The sequence below is a fragment of the Mobula birostris genome, chromosome 2 (genome assembly GCF_030028105.1).
Source record: "Mobula birostris isolate sMobBir1 chromosome 2, sMobBir1.hap1, whole genome shotgun sequence".
Lineage (NCBI taxonomy): Eukaryota > Metazoa > Chordata > Chondrichthyes > Myliobatiformes > Myliobatidae > Mobula > Mobula birostris.
This window is the reverse complement of record NC_092371.1, coordinates 232,368,240-232,390,561: the sequence shown is the minus strand read 5'-3', so window position 1 is coordinate 232,390,561 and position 22,322 is coordinate 232,368,240. Positions and strand designations below refer to the sequence as shown.

At 41.2% G+C, this 22,322-nt stretch overlaps 1 protein-coding gene across 5 annotated transcripts in view; it reads right to left on the bottom strand.

The window, feature by feature from the left end:
- The window catches only part of cep85l (centrosomal protein 85, like), a 343,531-nt gene that overhangs the window by 63,597 nt on the left and 257,612 nt on the right, over positions 1–22,322 (bottom strand). For all 5 annotated transcript variants that reach the window (XM_072251606.1, XM_072251604.1, XM_072251605.1 and 2 more), the window contains one exon: positions 15,200–15,330. In XM_072251606.1, the coding sequence (XP_072107707.1) occupies positions 15,200–15,330 (131 nt within the window). The remainder of the gene's footprint in view (positions 1–15,199; positions 15,331–22,322) is intronic.

Genomic DNA, 22,322 nt, shown 5'->3' with positions numbered 1-22,322 from the left:
TTCAAGGACAGTTATTACTTCTCAACCATCTGGTTCTTGAACAAAAGAGGATAACTACACTCACTTGTCCCTCCTTTGATATGTTCCCACAACCAATGATTTCACTTTAGAGTCTCTTTATCTTGTTATTTCATGTTCTCATTATTTATTACTATTTATTAATATTTGCATTTGCACCATTTGTTGTCTTCTGCACTCTAATTGATCTCTTTTTGATCCTGTTACAGTTACTATTCTATAGATTTGTTGAGTATGCCCACAGAAAAATATAAAAGGGAACATATATATGCTAAGGTAATAAAATATGAACTTTTGAACTTTGAACACTACCTCATTATTTTCTTGCTTTTGCATTTATTTATTTATAGTTTTATATTTCTTATGTAACTTATTGTAATATTTTAGATGTATTGCATTCTATCACTGTCACAAGACAATGAATTTTACTACATACGTCAGTGACAATAAAGCTGATTCTGAATCAAATATAACTTCAGCATATTCAAGTTGGGGGAGAGCAAAGTTTGTTAATGAACTGGTTATGAACCTTTTGGAAAATCCAGTTTGAGAAGTATTTGTGTATGAGACTTAAAAAGTTCAGCATTTGTGCAGATGCAACTTGTTAAGAGAAGTAGGGAACTCAAATTTCAGTCTGGCTTCAGTAGTCTTTCAATAGAACAAAACCAAACTTGCAAAAAAAACCATAAACACAAAGATTGTTAAAATATTGAAATCCTGACAATGCTTTTGTTACTTGATACATAGAAACATAGAAACATAGAAAATAGGAGCAGGAGTAGGCCATTCGGCCCTTCGAGCCTGCACCGCCATTTATTATGATCATGGCTGATCATCCAACTCAGAACCCCGCCCCAGCCTTCCCTCCATACCCCCTGACCCCCGTAGCCACAAGGGCCATATCTAACTCCCTCTTAAATATAACCAATGAACTGGCCTCAACTGCTTCCTGTGGCAGAGAATTCCACAGATTCACCACTCTCTGTGTGAAGAAGTTTTTCCTAATCTCAGTCCCAAAAGGCTTCCCCTCTATCCTCAAACTGTGGCCCCTCGTTCTGGACTTCCCCAACATCGGGAACAATCTTCCTGCATCTAGCCTGTCCAATCCCTTTAGGATTTTATACGTTTCAATCAGATTCTCCCTCAATCTTCTAAATTCCAACGAGTACAAGCCCAGTTCATCCAGTCTTTCTTCATATGAAAGTCCTGCCACCCCAGGAATCAATCTGGTGAACCTTCTTTGTACTCCCTCTATGGCAAGGATGTCTTTCCTCAGATTAGGGGACCAAAACTGCACACAATAGATACAATCTAGACCAGGGGTTCCCAAAGTTTTTTATGCCATGGACCCCTACCATTAACCAAGGGGTTTTTGTGGACCCTGGGTTGGGTACCCCTGATCTAGCATAAGCTGTTGTGTGGCCCATTTGTGATACCAGCTAGAGCAAAGCAGTATTACACTGCAAAACTTCAGCTTCAGATTCTTATAATCGGACTGCTCCTGTCACTGGCAGAAGTGAAAAATATTGCAGTCAAAGTGACTTTCAAAATACATGTTTCAGTTAAATTATAACTTGAAAATGTAATTCTAATAATAAGCCACAAAGGCAAAGCTTGAAAGACTAAATAGAATGGGAAATGTTTGGAAGCTGAGAATCGGCTGCTCTCTTTAGGTTATAATGCTATTCATGAAGAATTGACTTTTTCTAAAGTGAACCTAGTCTAAACGCCATCACAATCTATTAAGAGAGAACTTATTCCAAAAATGGAATATAATAAATGCCATAAAACTGAAAATGCAGTCTCTATATTCACATTGAAAAATATGAAGCAACCCTCCATTGATCCGGCTTCCAATGGGGGAAAAATACATGACAAGTGTCATTTATTCACACAAGTGTAGATAAAGTGCAACACTGCTCAGCAGAGCACTATAGGATGAATATTTGAGGTGCAAAGGGACTTGGAAGTCCTTGTGCAGGATTCCTAAAAGTTAATTTGCAGGCGGAGTTGGTGGTGAGGAAAACAAATGCAATGTTCTTTGGTACTAAGACCATAAAACCAAAAGATAGAGGAACAGAATTAGACCCATTGGCCCATCGAGTCAATTCATCATGGCTGATCCATTTCTCTCTCAGCCCCTGTCCCCTGCCTTATCCCTGCATCTCTTCATGCCCTGAGTAATCAAGAATCTATCAACCCTTGTCTTAAATGCATCCAGTGATTTGGCCTCTCCAGCTGCCTGTGGCAAGGAATTCCACAGATTAATCACTTACTGGCTAAAGAAATTCTTCCTCATCTTCATTCTGCATAGACATCCCTCTAGTCTGAGGCTGTGTGCTCTGGTTCTAGACTACCCTACCATAGCAAATTCACTCTATCGAGGCCTTTCAGCATTTGATAGGTTTCAATAATATCCCTCTCCTCATTCTTCTGAATTCTAGTGAGTACAGGCCCAGAGGCATCAAACAGTCCTCATATGATAAGCCGGAATCATTTTCGTGAGCCTCCTTTGAACCTTTCCAATGTCAGCACATCCTTTCTTAGATAAGGGGCCTAAAAATGCTTTTAGTACTCCAAGTGAGACCTCAACAGTGCTTTATAAAGTCTTAACATTACATCCTTCTTTTTATATTCTAGTCCTCCCGGAATGAATGCTAACATTGCATTTGTCTTCCTCACCACCAATTCTATCTGCAAATTAACCTCCAGGGAATCCAGCATGAGGTCTCCCAAGTCTCTTTGCACCTCATCTTTTTAAATTTGGTCTACACTTTTATTTCTTCTACCAAGTGCATGACCATACACTTTCTGACACCGTATTCCGTCTGCCATTTCTTTGTACATTCTCCTAATGTCCTTCTGCAGCCTCTCTGCTTCCTCAACACTACTGACCCCTTACCTATCTCTGTATCATTCACAAATTAGGCCACAATACCATCAATACCATCACCCAAGTTATTGACATGGAACATAAGATGAAGCGGTCCCAACACAGACCCCTGTAGAACACCACTAGTCACTGGCAGCCAACCAGAAAAGGCTCCCTTTATTCCCACTCTTTGCCCAGTGCTCTACCCATGCTAATATCTTTCCTGTAATACCATGGGCTCATAACTTGTTAAGCAGCCTCATGTATGGCATCTTGTCATAGGCCTTCTGAAAATCCAAGTACATACATCATTCGATTCTGCTTTGTCTGTCCTGCTTGTTATTTCTTCAAAGAACTCCAATAGATTTGTCAGCAAGATTTTCTCGTAAGGAAACCTTTTTGACTTCAGATTCATTAATCATGTAGCTCCAAGTACCCTGAAACCACATCCTAGTAATCGATTTCAACACTTTCCCAACCATTGAGGTCAGACTAATTGGCCTATAACTTCATCTACTTCATCTTTCTCAGGTGATATTTTAAAATTACTTCAAGTCTGCTCACAAAATACTGCATCTGGACGAAATGAATACATCAAATCCCAAAAACTATCTGCATTTAATTTTATTGAAACATACATTTGTCAGTGTAGGTTAGGACTAGTATCCTTATTTTTAAAAAGCTTGGACTTAAAATCCCATTACAATGTTTTGAGCACAAATTCTAGTCAGAGACTCCAGCCAATGTTGAATGGGGTGTCTCTGTGCTCAGATCAATACTGTTCCAATTTAACAGAAATGACCAGAATTCAGAATTACAGTGCAGATTTCCCAGTCTTGTGAAGATGGATTGTTTTTGGTTCCAGCAAGCAACTCCATTCCCTAGCTGTCAATGCTATTCTGCTTTTTGCCACTGTCTGAGGCTGAAACAGACTGCCCATAGCGTTGGTGTCTTATTGGCCCAAATTCCAGATCTGCTCATTTATGAAGATAACTTACTTCCATCTCTGTAACAGTGTCCAAGCCTGTCATTACCTCTGGTTTGCAATCTCTTCTTTGTTTAGCCCGTCTTCCAATTATCAAAATACGCAGCCCAGGTTCAAGACCAATTGGCTCATCATGACTTCATTGGCCTTCCCATTAAAGCAATGTCTTGATTTTTGACATGCTTGTTCCAATCCCTCCTTGTTGCCATCTCTTCCAAACTTTTACTTCCCCAGCCTCATTATCCAGGTCTTCCAGTTCTGACAAAGTGGTCTCCAAGATTATAGGTGCTCCAGAATTGCCTTCTATGCCTTCTGCTGAATTCCCTCTCTAAGCCTCTCAAACTCTTTCTCTCTCTATTTTTTTTGTATCTGCCTCTTAGTATCCCTTTACATTGCTCCACATCAGCTGTTGCTTAGTGCTGCTGTAGTTAAACGCAGGGGTACAGGAATACCGTAGGGTCAGGGTGACGACTTGAAGCTGGAACTATCCCATTCATACAGACAAATGGAGCAAGAGATAAAGAACTTGGGGCCTATGGGTTCTGAGGAGGACACAGCACTTACAGAATACACATCAGAGATTCTGCAGGTGGTGGAGATTTTAAGCAACACACACAAAATGCTGGACCTGTTCAATTCCTTCAGCATTTTTTGTGCATAACTTATATTGTGTTTTTCAGTAACATTCCATATTTGATAATTACTTTGCAGGTACTGCTCTTACGTCATAAAACATCAGCTATTTACGTTTCCTAAATTGCAACAGTGATTCTCCTTCAAAAGTACCTCGCTGACAGTAAATTGTTCTGAGTGCTGCTGAAAAGAACATAGAAAGTGATATGTAGATGCATATCCTTTCCATCAAGATCCGTAAATAGCAATAAAATAAGTGAACTGGATTTTTTTTTCCTCTGTTGCTGTTGTTCTACGAAAAAAACAATTGCTTTGGTACTAAGGAAACTTACTGCTCTTTCCCAGTGCGGCTGAAGAGGAAGAACCCAGGTGTGTTGGAAGTGGCCAGCATTTTGCTTGGGCATTTTCCAAAATGATGGCCATTTTCCTCTGTAACGCAGCATCAGCCAAACAGCTGAGACTTAGGAGATCAACTACCAGACCTGGGGTCCAACTACAATCTGGAGACAATCTACAATTCTCGATGCCTACAGTGCATTCATAACGTTATTTAAGACCCATCCCATCCTGGAGGCTGTCTGTCAATCTCCTGCCATCTGGTAGGAGATGCAGAAACATCTTAGCTGAGATGGTAAGACTGAGAAACAGTTTTTTCCCAAGGAATGCTGTGCAGCTGAATAATGCTACACCCCAGAATGCCAATGGCCTTTATGTGTTATGGACTATTGAAGTCACTTGTTGCAGGTAAATATGGGATTTTGTTTTTAATTAAGCCGTACCACATGCATTGCAAATATCTGTCTTGCATGGACTAGAAGCACCACAAATTCATTGTCTTGAGCAATGACAATAAAGTTCTATTCTATTGAATCTTTTGTTCAACAATTACAGATTTGAAGATTAAGGGGTAAAGCGGAAGTTTTTTAAAATAACTTTATTTTAGTGCTTTCAATGTTTTCTTGGAAGTTAGTATGTTTATGATCTTACTTTTTAAGAAATGTTATTTTTTGTTAAATTGTTAATTACAATGTTATGCAGAGGCAATAAAATGGATAAAAACGTCTTTAAGCTTTCACAGAAGTTACAAATGACCTACTCCAGATCCTATATTCTATTTTTCTGTTCTCAACAACAAACATTCAACCCATTTTTCCCCTGACACCACTGTTAGTATCAGCTTTGAGAATCTAAATTATAATTCTTCCAGAGCTATCAGTTTTTCCCCACTACCGTCCTGGGTGGAGATTCAGGAATACCATTGCACGCAGATATATGATTCTTCATTGCTGTTTCCGTAACTATTTTTTTTGACCAGTCAGAGTTGTTCGCCCTGAGCTGAACCCTCAAATCTGGAGGACTGCTGGGCCACTCTTAGTCTAGCCTCTAACACTGACCTGTTTTTGCATGTGTGACCCTACTATGAGCCAAACCACTAGGCCCTGACTCCATCCATTATAAGTCTCTGGATCATTGAGGCAGGCGAGCCTCCAAACCCTACAACAAGGTTGTGGTCCTCTTGGCAAATGAAGGGGTGGTGTGCCATCACCCTTTCGATCATTTAACCCTTTCTTGTTACAGAACACGCCTAAAGCCTGCAATATCTCTATTTCTATTTCCATCTGCCCATAACACCAGTGGATCAATCATTACATGAAATAAGACTAAAAAGGACATACTTAAAAAAGGTGCAAAGTTGTAATTCACTTACATAAGCCATAGCACTGAAAACACAGAAAACAAGCTGTACAGGTCTTATACAATCAGCAATTTGTCTGCAATTTGAAAGCTGCAGTCATGATTAATACTGAAATTCTATTTCATAATGACAAGCAAATTAGGTTGAAGAAAACTAAATGGATTTTGACACTTAAAAAGGGCAAAGTACTTTTTATATCACCTGTGCATTTTTAAGACTGTTACACCTTTACTTAAGTACTTTTAAATGTATTTCACAAAATAAAATTTTGCCACTCTTTAATGTCCAGAGGACGATTGATGGTATTGACTTAGTGAGTTCTCTGCTCATTCAAGCAAAGACAAATAATAAGAGTATTATTTTTACTAAGCGGTACTCAGCATGTTGCAGTAATGGGTTTAAATGGAGCCAAAACATTGTGAAATAATTGAAAAAAAAACCCTTTATGTGCACCTGTCTTCCTGAGATGTGATGGTGTTATTAAGTCACAAGTATAGCACCTGCAAACAATTAATATTTAATACTGAGGAAGCAGAGGGGTTGTGAAGATGAAAATCCTATCCTAATCTAAATGTGTAGACTGTATACATAATTTTAATTTTAAGGGAATTGGAGGAAAGTATATGGCCAAGTTTTTTTTACCCACACAGAATGGTGGCAGAGGCAGATACATTAAGGATATCTAAGGGACTCCTAGATAGGCACATTGATGATAGAAAAAAGGAGGGATATTTGGGAGGGAAGGGTTAGATTGATCTTAGAATGGGTTAAAATATCACCACAGCATCGTGGGCCAAAAGGTCTGCACTGTAATAGTGTTGCCTAGCAGAGGTCCTGGGATCCAAGTCTATAGCTCCTTGAAAGTGGCTACACAGGTCTATAGGGGGGTTAAGAAGGCGTACGGAACGCTTACTTTTATTAGTCAAGGCATTGAGTTCGAAAGTCAAGTGGTTATGCTGCAACTTTATAAAACTCTGGTTAGGCCACATCCGGAGTATTGCACACATTTCTAGTCGCCCCACTGTGGAAAGGACGTTGAGGCTTTGCAGAAGGTGCAGGACAGGTTTACCAGGATGCTGCCCGGTTTAGAGGGGCTGGACAAATTTGAGTTGTTTTCTTTGGAGCACCAGAGGCTGAAAGAAAATCCGACAGAGACTTGTACGATTATGGGAGGCATGGATAGAGTAGACAGGGAGTATCTGTTTCCCAGGGTAGAAATGTCCAGTACCAGAGGGTGTGCATTGCAGGTGAGAGGGGTAAGTTCAAGGGGGATGTGAGGGCTAAGTTTTTTTTACTCAGAGAGTGGTGGATGCCTGGAATGCGCTGCCTGGTATGGCGGTAGAGGCAAATACATTAGAGGCTTTTAAGAGCCACTTAGATAGGCACATGGATGTAAGAAAGATGGAGGGATATGGATCTTGTGTTGGTAGGAGGAATTAGTGTTTGGTTGTTTTTGATTTACTTTATGGCTGGTTCAGCACAATATTCCGATGACCCAATCAGTGGCAGGAGCAGGCCACAGCAACGAGGCTTCTTGCAGGTCGGCGATGCTTGTTTCAAAGTACAGAAGGGATAAGTGGGGCAGCCATTGTTGGTTGTAGGCCAGTGGTGAGAGTAGGAGTGTCAGGCTTTGGCTCAAAGTAGGCTTCGGCTCGGAAGAGGTGATGATTCTGGTAAGCTTCTGTTAAGGTTCCCTTTTTTTCCTCTTACTGTACCCAGTATAGTAAATGGCTTCTGTGTGTTCTTCATACCAGATGTTGGAGTCCTGGAAGGCACAGAGTCTCCCAAGGAACAAAATCTGCATGAAGTGCACCCAGCTGCAGCTCCTTGAAGAACATGTTAGGGATCTGGAGCAGCAGCTGGATGACCATTGGCTTGTACGGGAGAGTGAGGAGATAATTGATCAGAGTTCCAGGGAAGTAGTTACCCCTAAATTGCAGGAGGTGAGTAGTTGGTCAGGAGAAGTGGAAATGTGAATAGGTAGTTTGCACATAGCATCCCTGTGGCCATTTCCCACAATAATAAGCATATCATTTTGGATATTGTTGTGGGGGATAACCTCCCAGGGGAATGCCATGGAGACCGGGTTACTGGCACTGAGCGTAAGTGTGTGGTGCAGAAGGGAAAGAGGGAGAAGAGGGGAGAGGTAGTGATAGGGGACTCAATAGTCAGAGGAACAGACAGGGGATTCTGTGGGCATGAACAGGGCACCTGAATGGGATAATGTCAGGGTCAGGAATGTCTTGGATCGCATCCACAACATTTTGGAGAGGGAGGGAGAGCAGTCAGTTATCTTGGTACATATTGGTACCAATGACATAGGAAGGAGAAGCAAAGAGGTCTTGAAAAGAGAATTTAGAGAGCTAGGTAGAAAGCTGAGAAGCAGGACCCTCCCGGATAGTAATTTCTGGATTGCTGCCTTTGCTACGCACCAGTGAGGGTAGAAACAGGATGATTTGGCAAATCAATGAGTCGCTGAGAAGCTGGTTTGTCAGGGCTATTGCAGATGGTTTAAACTAATTTGGTAGGGGGTGGGAACTGGAGTGAAAGGACTCAGGATAGGATGGATGGTAAAAATTGCAAAGATGATGTACAGTTGGTCTGTGAGGAAGGGCAGGCAGATGATAGGACAACATTGCAGCCAGCAGGGTGAGTATCAGTGCTTTAGAGATGTAGAATTAAAAAGGGTAGCAAATACAGTACTCAAGGTGATATATCTCAATGCATGGTATGCAAGAAATAAGGTGGATGATCTTGTTGCACTATTACAGATTGTCCAAGATGATGTTGATGGCAGTTAAATATAGGCCTCCCAACACTGGGATGAGGACCACAGTTTACAACAAGAAATAGAAAAGGCATATCAAAAGGGCAATATTATGACATTCATGGGAGATCTCAACGCGCAGGTTAATGGGGAAAATCAGGTTGGAAATGGATCTTAAGACAGTGAGTTTGTTGAATGTCCATGAGATAGCTTTTTAGAGCCATTTGTCATTGTGCCTACTAGGGGATCAGCTATACTGGATTGGGTGTTATGTAATGAACCCAAGGTGATTGGGGAGCTTACGGTAAAAGAACCCTTAGGAAGCAGTGATTGAGTTCAACATGAAATTTGAGAGGGAGAAAGTAAAGACTGACATAGAAGTATTTCAATGGAGTAAAGGAAATTAGAATGGTGTGAGAACAGAATTGGCCAAAGTAAATTGGAAGGAGAAGCTGGCAGGGATGATAGCAGAGTAACAATTGCACGAGTTTCTGGGAAAACTGAGGGAAGTCAGGATATATGTATTCCAAAAATGAAGAAACACTAAATTGGCAAAATAGTACAACCATGGCTGACAAGGGAATTCAAAGCTAACGTAAAAGCAAAAGAGAGGGCATAAAACAAAACAAAAATTACTGAGAAGACAAAGGATTGGGAAGCTTTTAAAACCCTACAGAGAGCAACTAAAAGAATCAACAGGAGGGAAAAGATGAAATATGAAAGCAAGCTTGCAAACAATATCTGAGTAGATAGTAAAGGCTTTTTCAAGTACGTAAAAAATAAGAGAGGTGAGAGTGGATATTGGACCACTAGAAAATGAGGCCACAGAAATAATAAGGGGGGACAAGGAGAGGGATGATGAACTAATTGAGTATTTTGCATCAGTCTTCACTGTGGAAGACACCAGCAGTGTGGCAGATGTCGAAGGGTACTAAGGAGAGCAGTGAGTGCAGTTAATAGTACAAGGGAGAAGGTGCTCAAAAAGTTGAAATACCTAAGGGTATGTAAGTCATCTGGAGCATATGAACTACACCCTAGGGTTCTAAAAGAGGTAGTGTTAGAGATGTGGAGGCATTAGTAATGATCTTTCAAAAATCATTGGACTCTGGCATGGTGACAGAAGTCTGGAAAATTGCAAATGTCACCCCACTCTTTAAGAAAGGAGGAAGGCAGTAGAAAGGAAATTATAGACCAGTTAGCCAGGCCTCAGTGTTGGGAAGATGTTGGAGACAATTATTAAGGATGAGGTTACAGAGTGCTTAGTGACACAGGACAAGATAGGACAAAGTCAGCATGTCCTTAAGGGAAAATCTTGCCTGACAAACCTGTTGGAATTCCATGAGGACATTACACATAAAATAGATAAATGGGATGCAGTGGATGTAGTATATTTGACCTTTCAGGAGGCCTTTGACAAGGTGCCACACATGAGGCTGCTTACCAAGTTAAGAGCTCATGGTATTACAGTAAATTTACTAACATGGTTAGAGCATTGGCTGATTGGTAGGAGGCAGCGAGTGGGAGTAAAATGATCCTTTTCTGGTTGGCTGCCAGTGACTACTGGTGTTCTGCACGGGTTGGTGTTGGGACCGCTTCTTTTTATGGGGTATATAACTGATTTAGATGGCGGTATAGAAGGCTTTGTTGTCAAGTTAGCAGATGATGCAAAGATTGGTAGAGGGGCAGGTGGTGTTGAGGAAACAGGTAGGATGCAGAAGGACTTAGACAGATTAGAAGAATGGGCAAGAGAGTGGCAAATGAAATTCAACGTTGGAAAATGCATGGTCGTGCACTTTGGTAGTAGAAATAAATGTGCAGACTATTTTCTAAACTGAGAAAGAAATTCAAAAATGTGAAATACAAGTGGACTTGGGAGTCCTTGAGCAAAACACCTTGAAAGTTAACTTGCAGGTAGAGTTGGTGGTGAGGAAGGCAAATGCAATGTTAACATTCATTTCAAGAGGTCTAGAACACAAGAGCAGGAATGTGATGCTGAGGCTTTATAAGATACAGGTGAGGTCTCACCTTGAGTATTGTGAACAGTTTTGGGCCCCTCATCTTAGAAAAGATGTGCTGGCATTAGAGAGGGTTTAGAAGAGCTTCACATGGATGATTTCGGGAATGAAAGGGTTATTTTACGAGAAACTTTTTATAGCTCTGGGTCTGTACTCACTGGAATTTAGAAGGATGAGGACGAATCTCATTGAAACATTTTGAATGCTGAAAGGCCTAGACCGCGGGTCCCCAACCTCTGTTGCACCGTGGACCTGTTTAATATTGAAAATATTCTTGCGGATCGACTGACCGGGGGGGTGGGGGGGAGGAGTGTTCAAGTAGGGTTAAACTCACCTCAACATGTCTTTTACAGTTAGGGTTGCCAACTTTCTCACTCCCAAATAAGGGGCAAAAGTAGCAGTCAAATCCCGGGACACTTGTGTTTACCCCAGGAAAGACTGCCATGACCATGAAGCCTTGCGCGGGCACCTGTGTGCGCATGCGTGACGTGCACAAGTGCGTACGTGCCAATTTTTTTTCACAAATCAGTTTTGACTTAATCTTCCCGACTACGCTGTACGTACATTATTTCTACTTTATATAGGCTGTGTATTTATCATATCATTCCTGCTTTTACTATATGTTACTGTTATTTTAGGTTTCATGTGTTACTTGGTATGATTTGGTAGGTTATTTTTTGGGTCTGGGAAAGCTCAAAAATTTTTCCCGTATAATGGCAATTGCTTCTTCGCTTTACGCCATTTCCGCATGAAAGGTTTCATAGGATCGCTCTACCTTAGCGGGGGAAATACGGGACATGGGCGGTCCCATATGAGACAAACCAATTTAGCCCAATATATGGGATGTCCCGGCAGATACAGGACAGTTGGCAACCCTATGTTGAAGTTCAACAGTGCGTGACAGGGAATGGGGAAAGGTGCAGCTGACTCATATCGTTTCCTCGCGGCACATGCTTTGCGGCCCGGTGGCTGGGGACTGCTGGCCTAGACAGAGCACAAGTGGAAAGGATGTTTCCCATGGTGGGGGAGTCTAGGACAAGAGTGCACAGCCTCAGGATAGAGGGGCATCCATTTGAAACAGAGATGCAGATAAATTTATTTAGCCAGAGGGTGGTGAATTTCAAGGGTTTAATACCAGAGGCAGCTGTGGACACCAGGTCATTGGGTATATTTAAGGCAGAGCTTGATAGGTTCTTGATTGGACTTGGCATCAAAGGTTACGGGGAAAAGGCCAGTGAGTGTTGCTGAGGAGAGGAAAAAAGGATCAGCCATATTTGAATGGTGGAGCGGACTCTTGGACAACTGGCCTAATTCTGCTCCTAGGTTTTATGGTCTAACATTGTGGGCCAATGGGCCTGTTCCTGTTTTGTACTCTTCTATATATTCTTCATAGTTGGTATGTTCTATGATTCAGTATTGAACATTTCAGGTCTATAATCAAACCTATGGAGAAGCCTGTGGACTGGATTGATAATTGGATTAGACTTCGGTCAGAACCTTCATTTGAAATGGCCACTGAGGAACAGACCCATTTCGAAGATTCAAACCCTTGTTTCACTTTAGCCATATTCCTTGTTTTGAGCTGCCCTTATTTAAGTCTTAGTTGTTTTCCATATGTTGATCTGACATTTCCTTACTGGGCTCTTTATTCCCCATACACGACAGAGCATGACATCTTCCATTACAAGTGATATTCAAGCTCCCTCCTGTCGAAGGGTTCCGGCCCGAAACTTCGACTCATCGTTTCCACGGATGCTACCCGACCTGCTGAGTTCCTCCAGCATGTTGTGAGTGTTGCTTTGACCCCAGCATCTGCAGATTATTTTGTGTTAACCAAATGCTCCATACAGGTTCCTGCTGGATATAGAATACTGCACTATATGTCATCATAATGGTAGTCACTGTACTTAAAGATAATTCATGAGACACAAGTCTGAGAAACTGAGATATACTGTACTGATGGACACATTTCTTTCTCATTGTTGTATTTCTTTGTGCTTTTAGTGTCTTAGGAGGAAAACACACAACGAAGGAACCAAGGAGATATTAATAATTTCAGTAATTTTGTGTCACACCTCTATCTTTGTTATGCATTAGTATTGGATTTTACTCACAAATAAACATATAATTTTCTGCCCACAGTGCACCATCATTATTAGGAGTGATTTCACATGCTTTCATTATCTCTTTATGAAGCTGGTACACCCTCAATAAATTCAGTCATAACAGTGATGCATGCGTGTATTAGTGAAGCAGGTAGTTTACAGATAATCTCATCGAAGGCTTCATGTTGGTTGGGAATATTGAGCTAAACTGGAAATACACCAATGTAGATTTTCAACTTGCCATTCACTTTGGCTATGGGATTTTATTTTTTTTAAATACACAATTTTAATACGATTATGCTGAAAAATATGGAAATGATTTATCGTGCATGAATTGTATCATGGGATGAAACAGTGAAGAGGAAGTTGAGAAGATGAATTAGTTACAATTATTTCAAGCTGGGAATGGTGAACCTTTGGATTTGACTGCCAGATGGGTTACTGAGGCAGAAACTGAGTAACAAATTGAAACGTGGAAGAACAACAGAAAATGAAAGATTTTGTTTTTGAACTCATCAGCAGGACAGATTGCTTTTACCTAGTTCTGAACATTTTTCCTATGTATTGTAATAACCTTTCACTTACCAAACCAGTGAACATTATTTTTTTTTACTCATCTCATTTCTACTGTTGCATTTTTGAAGTTAGTAGAGAAACCCGTCCCCCCCTCACACACAGGCTCATCAGAATCTTGGAAGCTCAAAGCTATGTGTTGTTTCTGTATACTTGTGAGACTTAATTCTATGTCATTTTACATTTCCAGAATCTAGAAAAACATTGTGTGGTCTAAACATAATGGTAGTTTTAAAGCCATCTCATAATAGTTAAAGCAACACACACAAAATGCTGGAGGAACTCAGCAGGTCAGGCTCCATCTATGGAAATTAATAAACAGTCAATGTTTCACATCGAGACACTTCTTCAGGACTAAAAGGGAAGGGGGAAGATGCCAGAATAAAAAGATGTGGGGAGGGGAAGGAGGTTAGCTAGAAGGTGATAGGTGAAACCAGGTGGGTGGGAAAGGTCAAGGGCTGGAGAAGAAAGAATCTGATTGGGGCAGAGAGTAGACAATAGGAGAAAAGGAAGGAAGGAAGGGGGACCCAGGGGAAAGTAACAGGCTGGTGGGCAGAAGTGAAAGGTCAGAATGAGGTATGGAGGAATGGGAGAGGGGGAGATTTGTTCACCAGACGGAGTATAAGTTGTTGCTCCTCCACCCTGAGGATGGCCTCATCTTGACACAAGAAGAGGCCATGGATGGACACATCAGCATGGGAATGGGAATTGAAATTAAAATGTTTGGCCACTGGGATGCCTCAATTGTGGCAGATGGTGCAGAGATGCTCGACGAAGCGGTCCCCCAAATTACAACGAGTCTTACCAATGTAGAGGAAGCCACATCAGGAGCACCAGACACAGCAGACTCGCAGCTGAAGCATTGCCTCACCTGGAAAAACTGTTCGGGGCCCTGAATAGAGGTGAGGGAGGCGATGTATGGGCAGGTGTAGCACTTGGTTTGCTTGCAGGGATAAGTGCTTGGAGGGAGATTCGTGGGGAGGGACAAATGGACAAGGGAATCATGCAGGGAGCGATACCTGTGAAAGTGGAGTGGGAGAGGTAAAGATGTTTAGTGGTAGGATCCCTTTGGAGATTGCAGATAATGATGTGTTGGATATTCGTTATCCTCTGCATGCTAGCTAATAAAACAAAGTTTCAGAAGTAATTTTATTGCAACTTATCATATTTATGAATTCAACTGTACAGCTATATGGACAGGAAAGGAATGGAGGATTATGGGTTGAGTGCAGGTCGGTGGGACTAGATGAGAGTAAGAGTTCAGCACGGACTAGAAGGGCCGAGATGGCCTGTTTCCGTTCTGTAATTGTTATATGGTTTATATGAATTCAACTATTATATAGAGCTGCAACAATAAGAAAACATTTTGCCATGCAGACTGTTTATCTAAATATTTCCATAACCTTTTTAACAGGATTACTGGAGAATTAACTTCTTCAATTATGCATTGTCTGTTAAGCTGGCAAACTGAAAGATTTTCCTGTTGCACATAAAGCAAGAAAACCAAGAATAATAGAAAATGTCCAGTACTTTACCGTTCAATAATCATGTCCTTTTTTCTGAGCAGACTCTCCTTTATCTTTAACTGTGCATCCTTTTGACATGGGTCATGGTTTAACTGGGTGGGGAACACCATTGAAACCTGCAATGGTGACTTATTGTGCATCTGAAGAAGAAAATGAGAAAGGCAGATTTAATAAACATTTCAGAATTCATTGACTATGTTCAGTTGATAGTGATTAGAATCAAAGTTCAAAGTAAATTTTATTAACAAAGTACATATGTGTCACCACATACAACCCTGAGATTCATTTTCTTGTGGGCATACTCAGCAAACCTATAGAATGGTAACTGACAGATCAACCAGACCGCAGAAGACAATAAACTGTGCAAAAGTAAATATAAATAAATAGCAATAAGAAACAAAAATTTAGATAAAGAGTCCTTGAAAGTGAGACAATTAGTTGTAAGAACATTTCAATGATGGGGCAAGTGAGTGTAGTTATCCCCTTTTCTTCAGGCGCCTGAGGGTTGAGGGCTCATAACTGTTCTTGAACCAGGTGGTGTAACTCTTGAGACTCCTTCTGTACCTTCTGCATGATGGCAGCAGCAAGAAAGGAGCATGGCTTAGGTGGTGGGGGTCCCTGATGATGGATGCTGCCTTCCTACAATAGCATTTCATGTACACATGCTCAATGGTGCGATGGGGGTTACCCATGATGTAGTGGGCAGAAACCACTACTTTTTGTATAATCATGAAGAAGAATTGACAACATATAAAATATTCCTTCCAAGAAACAAAATACTTAAGAAATTACCTTACATAATCATTATTTTTCTGTCTTACCATCACCACCTTGCTTTCATTCACAGTCCCTTGCATATATAAAGGAAATCCATAATAACATTTGCCACATTTGGATTTTTCAAGCTGAATTCCTGGCCTTGAAGATGCGCATGTTGCCCTGTTCCTCTAACCTATTTAGAATCCGGCTTACAATATCACTTACCTTGAAAATCAGATCACTCTACAGTTTATGTTAAATATAACCAATTAAAGTCTGTATTGGGGTTTTAATAATCTTCAAATGTCAGACATTTATTAAACTTGATGTCTATCACTTTTTTTTCAGTTTTTATGGAGTCACAGAGAAGTACAGCACAGAAATAGGTCCCTTGGTCCATCTAGTCTATGCCAAAACCATTTAAACAGCCCATTCAAACCATACAAGTTTATAAAAAATATTTCAGGTTAGATCATTCTAAACTAAGCAGACCAGGCAGCATCTCTAGGAAGAGGTACAGTCGACGTTTCAGGCCGAGATGCTTCATCAGGACTAACTGGAGGAAGAGCTAGTAGTTAGTCCTGATGAAGGGTCTCGGCCTGAAACGTCGACTGTACCTCTTCCTAGAGATGCTGCCTGGCCTGCTGCGTTCACCAGCAACTTTGATGTGTGTTGCTTGAATTGCCAGCATCTGCAGAATTCCTCGTGTTTGCGTCATTCCAAACTAAGTTTTTTTGAAGGACCCTCACCATCCAGGACATGGTCTCTTCTGCTATCATCAGGTAGGAGGTACAGGAGCCTCAAGACACACTCAACGTTCCAGGAACAGCTTCATCCCCCTCCACTATCAGATTTCTGAATGGTCCATGAACAGTACTCTGTTATTCCTTGTTCTTTGGACTACTTATTTAATTTGTAATTTATAGTGATTTTTACGTCTCTTCATTGGACAAATTTTATGTCATAAGTGAGTGATAATAAAAAAGAGTAATTCATGCATCTCAATGATCTCTGAAATGTAATCTTCTGATGCAAGAAACCAGAACGACAGAATTAATGTGTAGGGTTAACGGCAAACTTTCCATTGATAAAGCGGTAAAGCTTAGAGGTTTAGAAATTATTTTGTACTTAAAAAGGTAGACTAAGTGCTGAGTGGGAGACCCATATCACTTTTAGGCATGGACCACTACAGCAGTTATCCAATTGCACACAAGGCTCAAGGATTCATGGATAGAAAAATAAACCACACACACATCCCCTTGTCCTGCTAGGTCCACGCTCAGTGAAACAGTATAGGAAATAGGGTGGCGCTGTAGTCTGGTGATTAGCACAACAGTTTAGAGCAGCAAGATCAGGGTTCAATTCCCATTTCCATCTGTCAGGGAGTTTATACGTTCTCCCCATGACTGCATGTCTTTCCTCTGGCGGCTCCGGCTTCTTCCCACACTCCCAAGACGCGCGGGTCAGTAAACTGAGGACATGTTACGTGGCGGCAGAAGCGCAGTGACACTTATAGACGGCCCCTAGCACATCTTCAGGCTGTGTTCGGCTTTGATGCAAACGACACATTTCAGTTTATGCTTCAGTGTACATGTTACAAATAAAGCTCATCTTTACCAGAGCACATCACCCTTCCCAAGTATGCACAAAGACACAGTGGTGTTGGGTTACTCTGTTAGGCAACAGAACGCATCATTTTTTTTATATTTGTTTAGAGATACAATACAGAACGGGCCCTTCTGACCCAACGAGCCGCACTGCCCAGCAGCCCAACTATTTAACCCCAGCCTAATCAAGGGACAATTCAGAATGACCAATTAACCCACTAACTAGTACATCTTTGGATATTGGGAGGAAACCAGAGCACCCAGAGAAAACCCATGCGCCCTTGGGAAGGATGCACATACATCTTACAGATGGCAGAATTGAAGTCCGAATGCCAACAGCCTAGGCTGCAGTAGCACCGTACTAACTGCTATACTACCATTATGTCAGCGTTACTAAATCTGATGTTGGGACTCAAGATAGTGCTGACAGAAATGAAGCAGGACTTAAAGAACATTCTAAAGCGAGAGAGAGATGGAGCAGTGTTTGGAGACATTCCACGGCTGAGTATTTTCAAAGTTCAAAGTAAATTTATTATCAAGGAACATATATGTCACCACATAAAAAACTGAACTTCAATTTCTTGTGGGTATATGCAATAAATTTACAGAATAATAACCAGAATAGAATCAATGAAAGACGGCACCAACTTGGGTGTTCAACCAGTATGCAAAAGACAACAAACTGTGCAAATATAAAAAGAAATAAATAAAAATAATAAACAAATATGGAGATGATGAGATGAAGAGTCCTTGAGAGTGATTGCATTGGTTGTGGGAACATTTCAATGAAGGGCAAATGAAGTTGAGTGAAACTATCCCCTTTGGTTCAAGACCCTGATGGTTGATGGGTACTAACCATTCCTGAACCTGGATCTTAGATGGTTGTAGGCTCGAGATGGTTACAGAAATATGGAGGGATCCAATTACAGTGAAATAAATAATGAAGAAAACTTCAATTGAAAAGAAAAAAATACTGCCCATGCAAAAAGTCTAAAATGGAAACAGAAAATGCTGCTCATGTGGAGATGCTGCTCTTCTACGAAAAGAGAATCAAGGTTAATGTTTCAACCTGAATGAAGTCTGTACTGACAAAGGGTCTTTGACCTGAAATATTGATGCTATTTTTTCTTTTCTCAGATGCAGAGAATTTCCAGCATTCATAAACACGAGGAAGTCTGCAGATGCTGGAAATCAAAAGCAACACACGTAAGTTGCTGGAGGAATTCAGCAGGTCAATCAGTATCTATGGAAATTAATAGATAGTTGATGCTTTGGACTGAGGCTCTTCTTCAGGACTGAAGAGGAAGGGGAAGACACCAGAATAAAAAGGTGGGTGGGTGGGAGTGGGGAAGATTCTAGCTAGATAGGTGAAGCCAGGCGGGTGGGAAAGGTTGACAGAGGGAGAGGAAGGAATCTGATAGAAGAGGGGAGTGAACCACAGGAGAAAGGGAGGGAGCAGGTGGCCCAGGATGAAGTTCTAGGCAGAGGAGAAGAAGTAAAAGGTCAGAGTAGGGGAATAGAGAAACTGGATGGGAGAAATTGGTTTACCGGAAGGAGAAATCGATAAGGTTGGAGGGTACATTTTCTTTTTGTTCAAGACAACTATAACGTAGTGGTATTGTCTGACTGGGAGCTATTGTAGGTCAGAGAGCATGGAGGCAATGTAAGTCGAACAGTTTTGGAGGAGCTCCAACAGATATGTCGTTGAGAATAAGTGAGAGAGACACAGAGCTATACGACATGGAATCAGACTTCTGGCATAGCTCATCTGTGCTGACTATGTTGCTTAGACCATTTTTCTCTATTTGGCCCTGGTTGCTCCAAAGCATTCCTATCCATGTATCTGTCCAATGCCTTTGAAATGTCATAATCGTACCCCCTCTGCCACAACCTCTGGTAACTCATTTCATAGACTCACCCCTCTTTGTGTGAAGAATTTGCCCCTCAGATCCCAGTTAAAAATTCTTCCCTTTCACTTGAACCCTATACCCATTATTTTTAGACACCCCTGTCTAGGGTGATCAGGTGGCAGGGTGGAGATACATCTCTACCAAAGGAGATGTAAGGCGCTCATTCCCTGCGCCAGCTTGCAGATCACCCTTGGACAAAGTGTAGCACCTGCTTAGCCCCCAATCAGGGTCACGTGGGAGTAGGTGGTGGATGGTTCTATGAACATCCGGTGCATACAACAAGTCCTGGTTATGCAACCACTGACGCCAGGCAGACAATCTCTGAAGGGTATTAATAATGGCTGGGGTTACCTGTCTTGTAAAGACACTTCCCAGCAGAAGGCAATGGCAAACCATTTCTGCAGAAAAATTTGACAAGAACAATCGCTGTCATGGAAAGACCATGATCACCCACATTATACGATGTGGCACATAATGATTGATCCTGGGGGACGAAAACTGTTGACCTTAACTTATCTATGCCACTCATTATTTTGTAAATCTCTACAAGGTCGTCCCTCAGCCACCTCTGTTGTATGAAGCCAATCTGGAAAGTAAGGCATTATTTTCATGTCCAGGAAATCCACCTTAACATTTTATTTTTATTGGATTAAATGGGTTTGGTTCCATTTTCTAACCTTCCTAAAGTTTACCTAATGGGGCCTTTGCAAGTACCCCACACATTGGAAGCCCTATAATATTCAGCCATTTTCTTAGGCTCTCTACAAGTCCAATTCCCAGTATTTCATATGACCATAAGACAGGAGCAGAATTAGACCAATTGGCCCATCGAGTCTGTTCTGCCATTTTTCATGGCTGATGTATTATCCTTTTCAACCTTATTATCCTGCCTTTTTCCCGTAACTTTTGACATCCTTACTAATCAAAAATCCATTAACCTGCACTTTAAATACTTCTGAAGTACATTCTCATGCAGAAACATTGCCACTATACTGTATATTGCTCTCTTCATCTATAAACTTTGAAAACCTATGATTAGCTATCTCATGTGAAGCATTGACCTTTAATCAATTCTCTTGTCATTTCTGGGTTTAATTAATTTTGCTGATGCACAAGCACTTGAGTATTTATAACTGCAGATCTTAATGTTTTGTGAGAGGTAACTGCATATTGCTAGCTGAACGCAGAGAGCTCTTGAAAGGAATAATCTTATGGTGTCCATTAAGCCCTAAGAGTGATTGCTACATCTGAAAGGAATAGTTCAGATATTCTGAAATAAAAGTAGATACTATATTGTCACTCAATTTGTATTTATTTGTGGCAAACGTCTACAGATGTTTGTGGAAATTTTGCTGCTTGGCTGCATTATGGCCTGGTATGGGAACACCAAAGCCTTTGAGTGAAAAATCCAACAAAAGGTAGTGGTTTCAGCCCAGTACATCATGAGTAACACCATCCCAACCACTGAGCACATCTACAGGAAACATTGCTGTTGAAAATCAGCATCTATCATTAAAGATCCTCACTACCCAGTCTATGCTTTCAACCATAAGGCTCTTGAACAAAAGGAAATAACTATGTACACTCATTCTATTTCTGGTGGTCTCACTTTAAGGACTCTTTATCTTGTTATTTCATACTTGTTAATTATTGCTATTTATTTAGATTTGCATCTGCACAGTTTGTTGTTCACCGATCCTGTTTACAGTTACTGTTCTATAGATTTGCCAAGTATGCCTACAGGAATAAGAAACTCAGGGTTTAGATGCATAACTTGTTTGTCTTTAATTCCTTTTCTAATATCACCTTCTCACGTCTTTTCTCCCCACCTCCCATTTTTTTAAGTCACTCTGTACTTTATTACCATAAACTGTATTCAGAATCCTTTATAAGTTTATGCATTCTCAGCTGTCCTGGTGCATTTCTTTTTGACCACAACTGGCTTCTGGCTGTTCAGTATGGCACTAGCCTGGCGGAGAGCGGCCACGTGGAGGTCCTTCCTGTAGTTGTTCTTACGGATGATGTGGCGCCAACTGTTTAGGGTGGCTCGGCCATTCTTATTGATGGCGATCCTTTCATAGGACGTTGCTGGTTTCCTCCGAACTGCTCGCTTTTTGAGGACTACAAGCACGCCTTTGCCACCAGCCGCTGGCTCCACACCCACAGTTTTACGGTGAATAAGTCCATTGTAACGGAAGGAATTTCGGGCTTTTTTCTGTCAGCGCACTGGAGGAGCAGGGTTCAAGATGTCGTCGCACCTTCAGGGGATGATCATCCGTAATTGCTCGAGCTTCCTCATCAAGCAGAACGACCAGGTGTATAGCACGGATCCCAACAACCTGAAGGCCTGAAATTCCCACCTCCCATTCTCTCCCATCTTCTCTCTATATCCAGGCTTCTCTGCACCATTCTTTTCCCCTTGCCCCAATTTCCCTCTCCCTTTTTGCTTTTTGCTCATTTTCATAAGATATCTGTAGCATTGCTTCCAACATTTGTACCATTGGACTGTTGCGAACAAAATAACAAAGTTCACAACAACAAGTTAGTGACAATAAACCTGATTTTGAATAGTTAACTGCTTGATTTAGCATCTGGAACATATTGAATAAGAAAAGGTCGCAGCTTGGAAGCTTTGTTGGAAATGGGAAAAACAAGGAGTTGTATTAAGTTCTTATGGAAAGTAAGTGCCCTGCTGTATCACGACTGGACATAGCCTGATAATTTTGTACATTGTTGGGTAGATGGCAGTGTTGCGGCTGTACTAGAATACCCTGCTCCCTGGACTGGAAAACCATGGTTTGTCCTGGAGTACCAAACTTTAAAACTAGGGTTGAGATCTTGGTCCTTTGCTGTAAC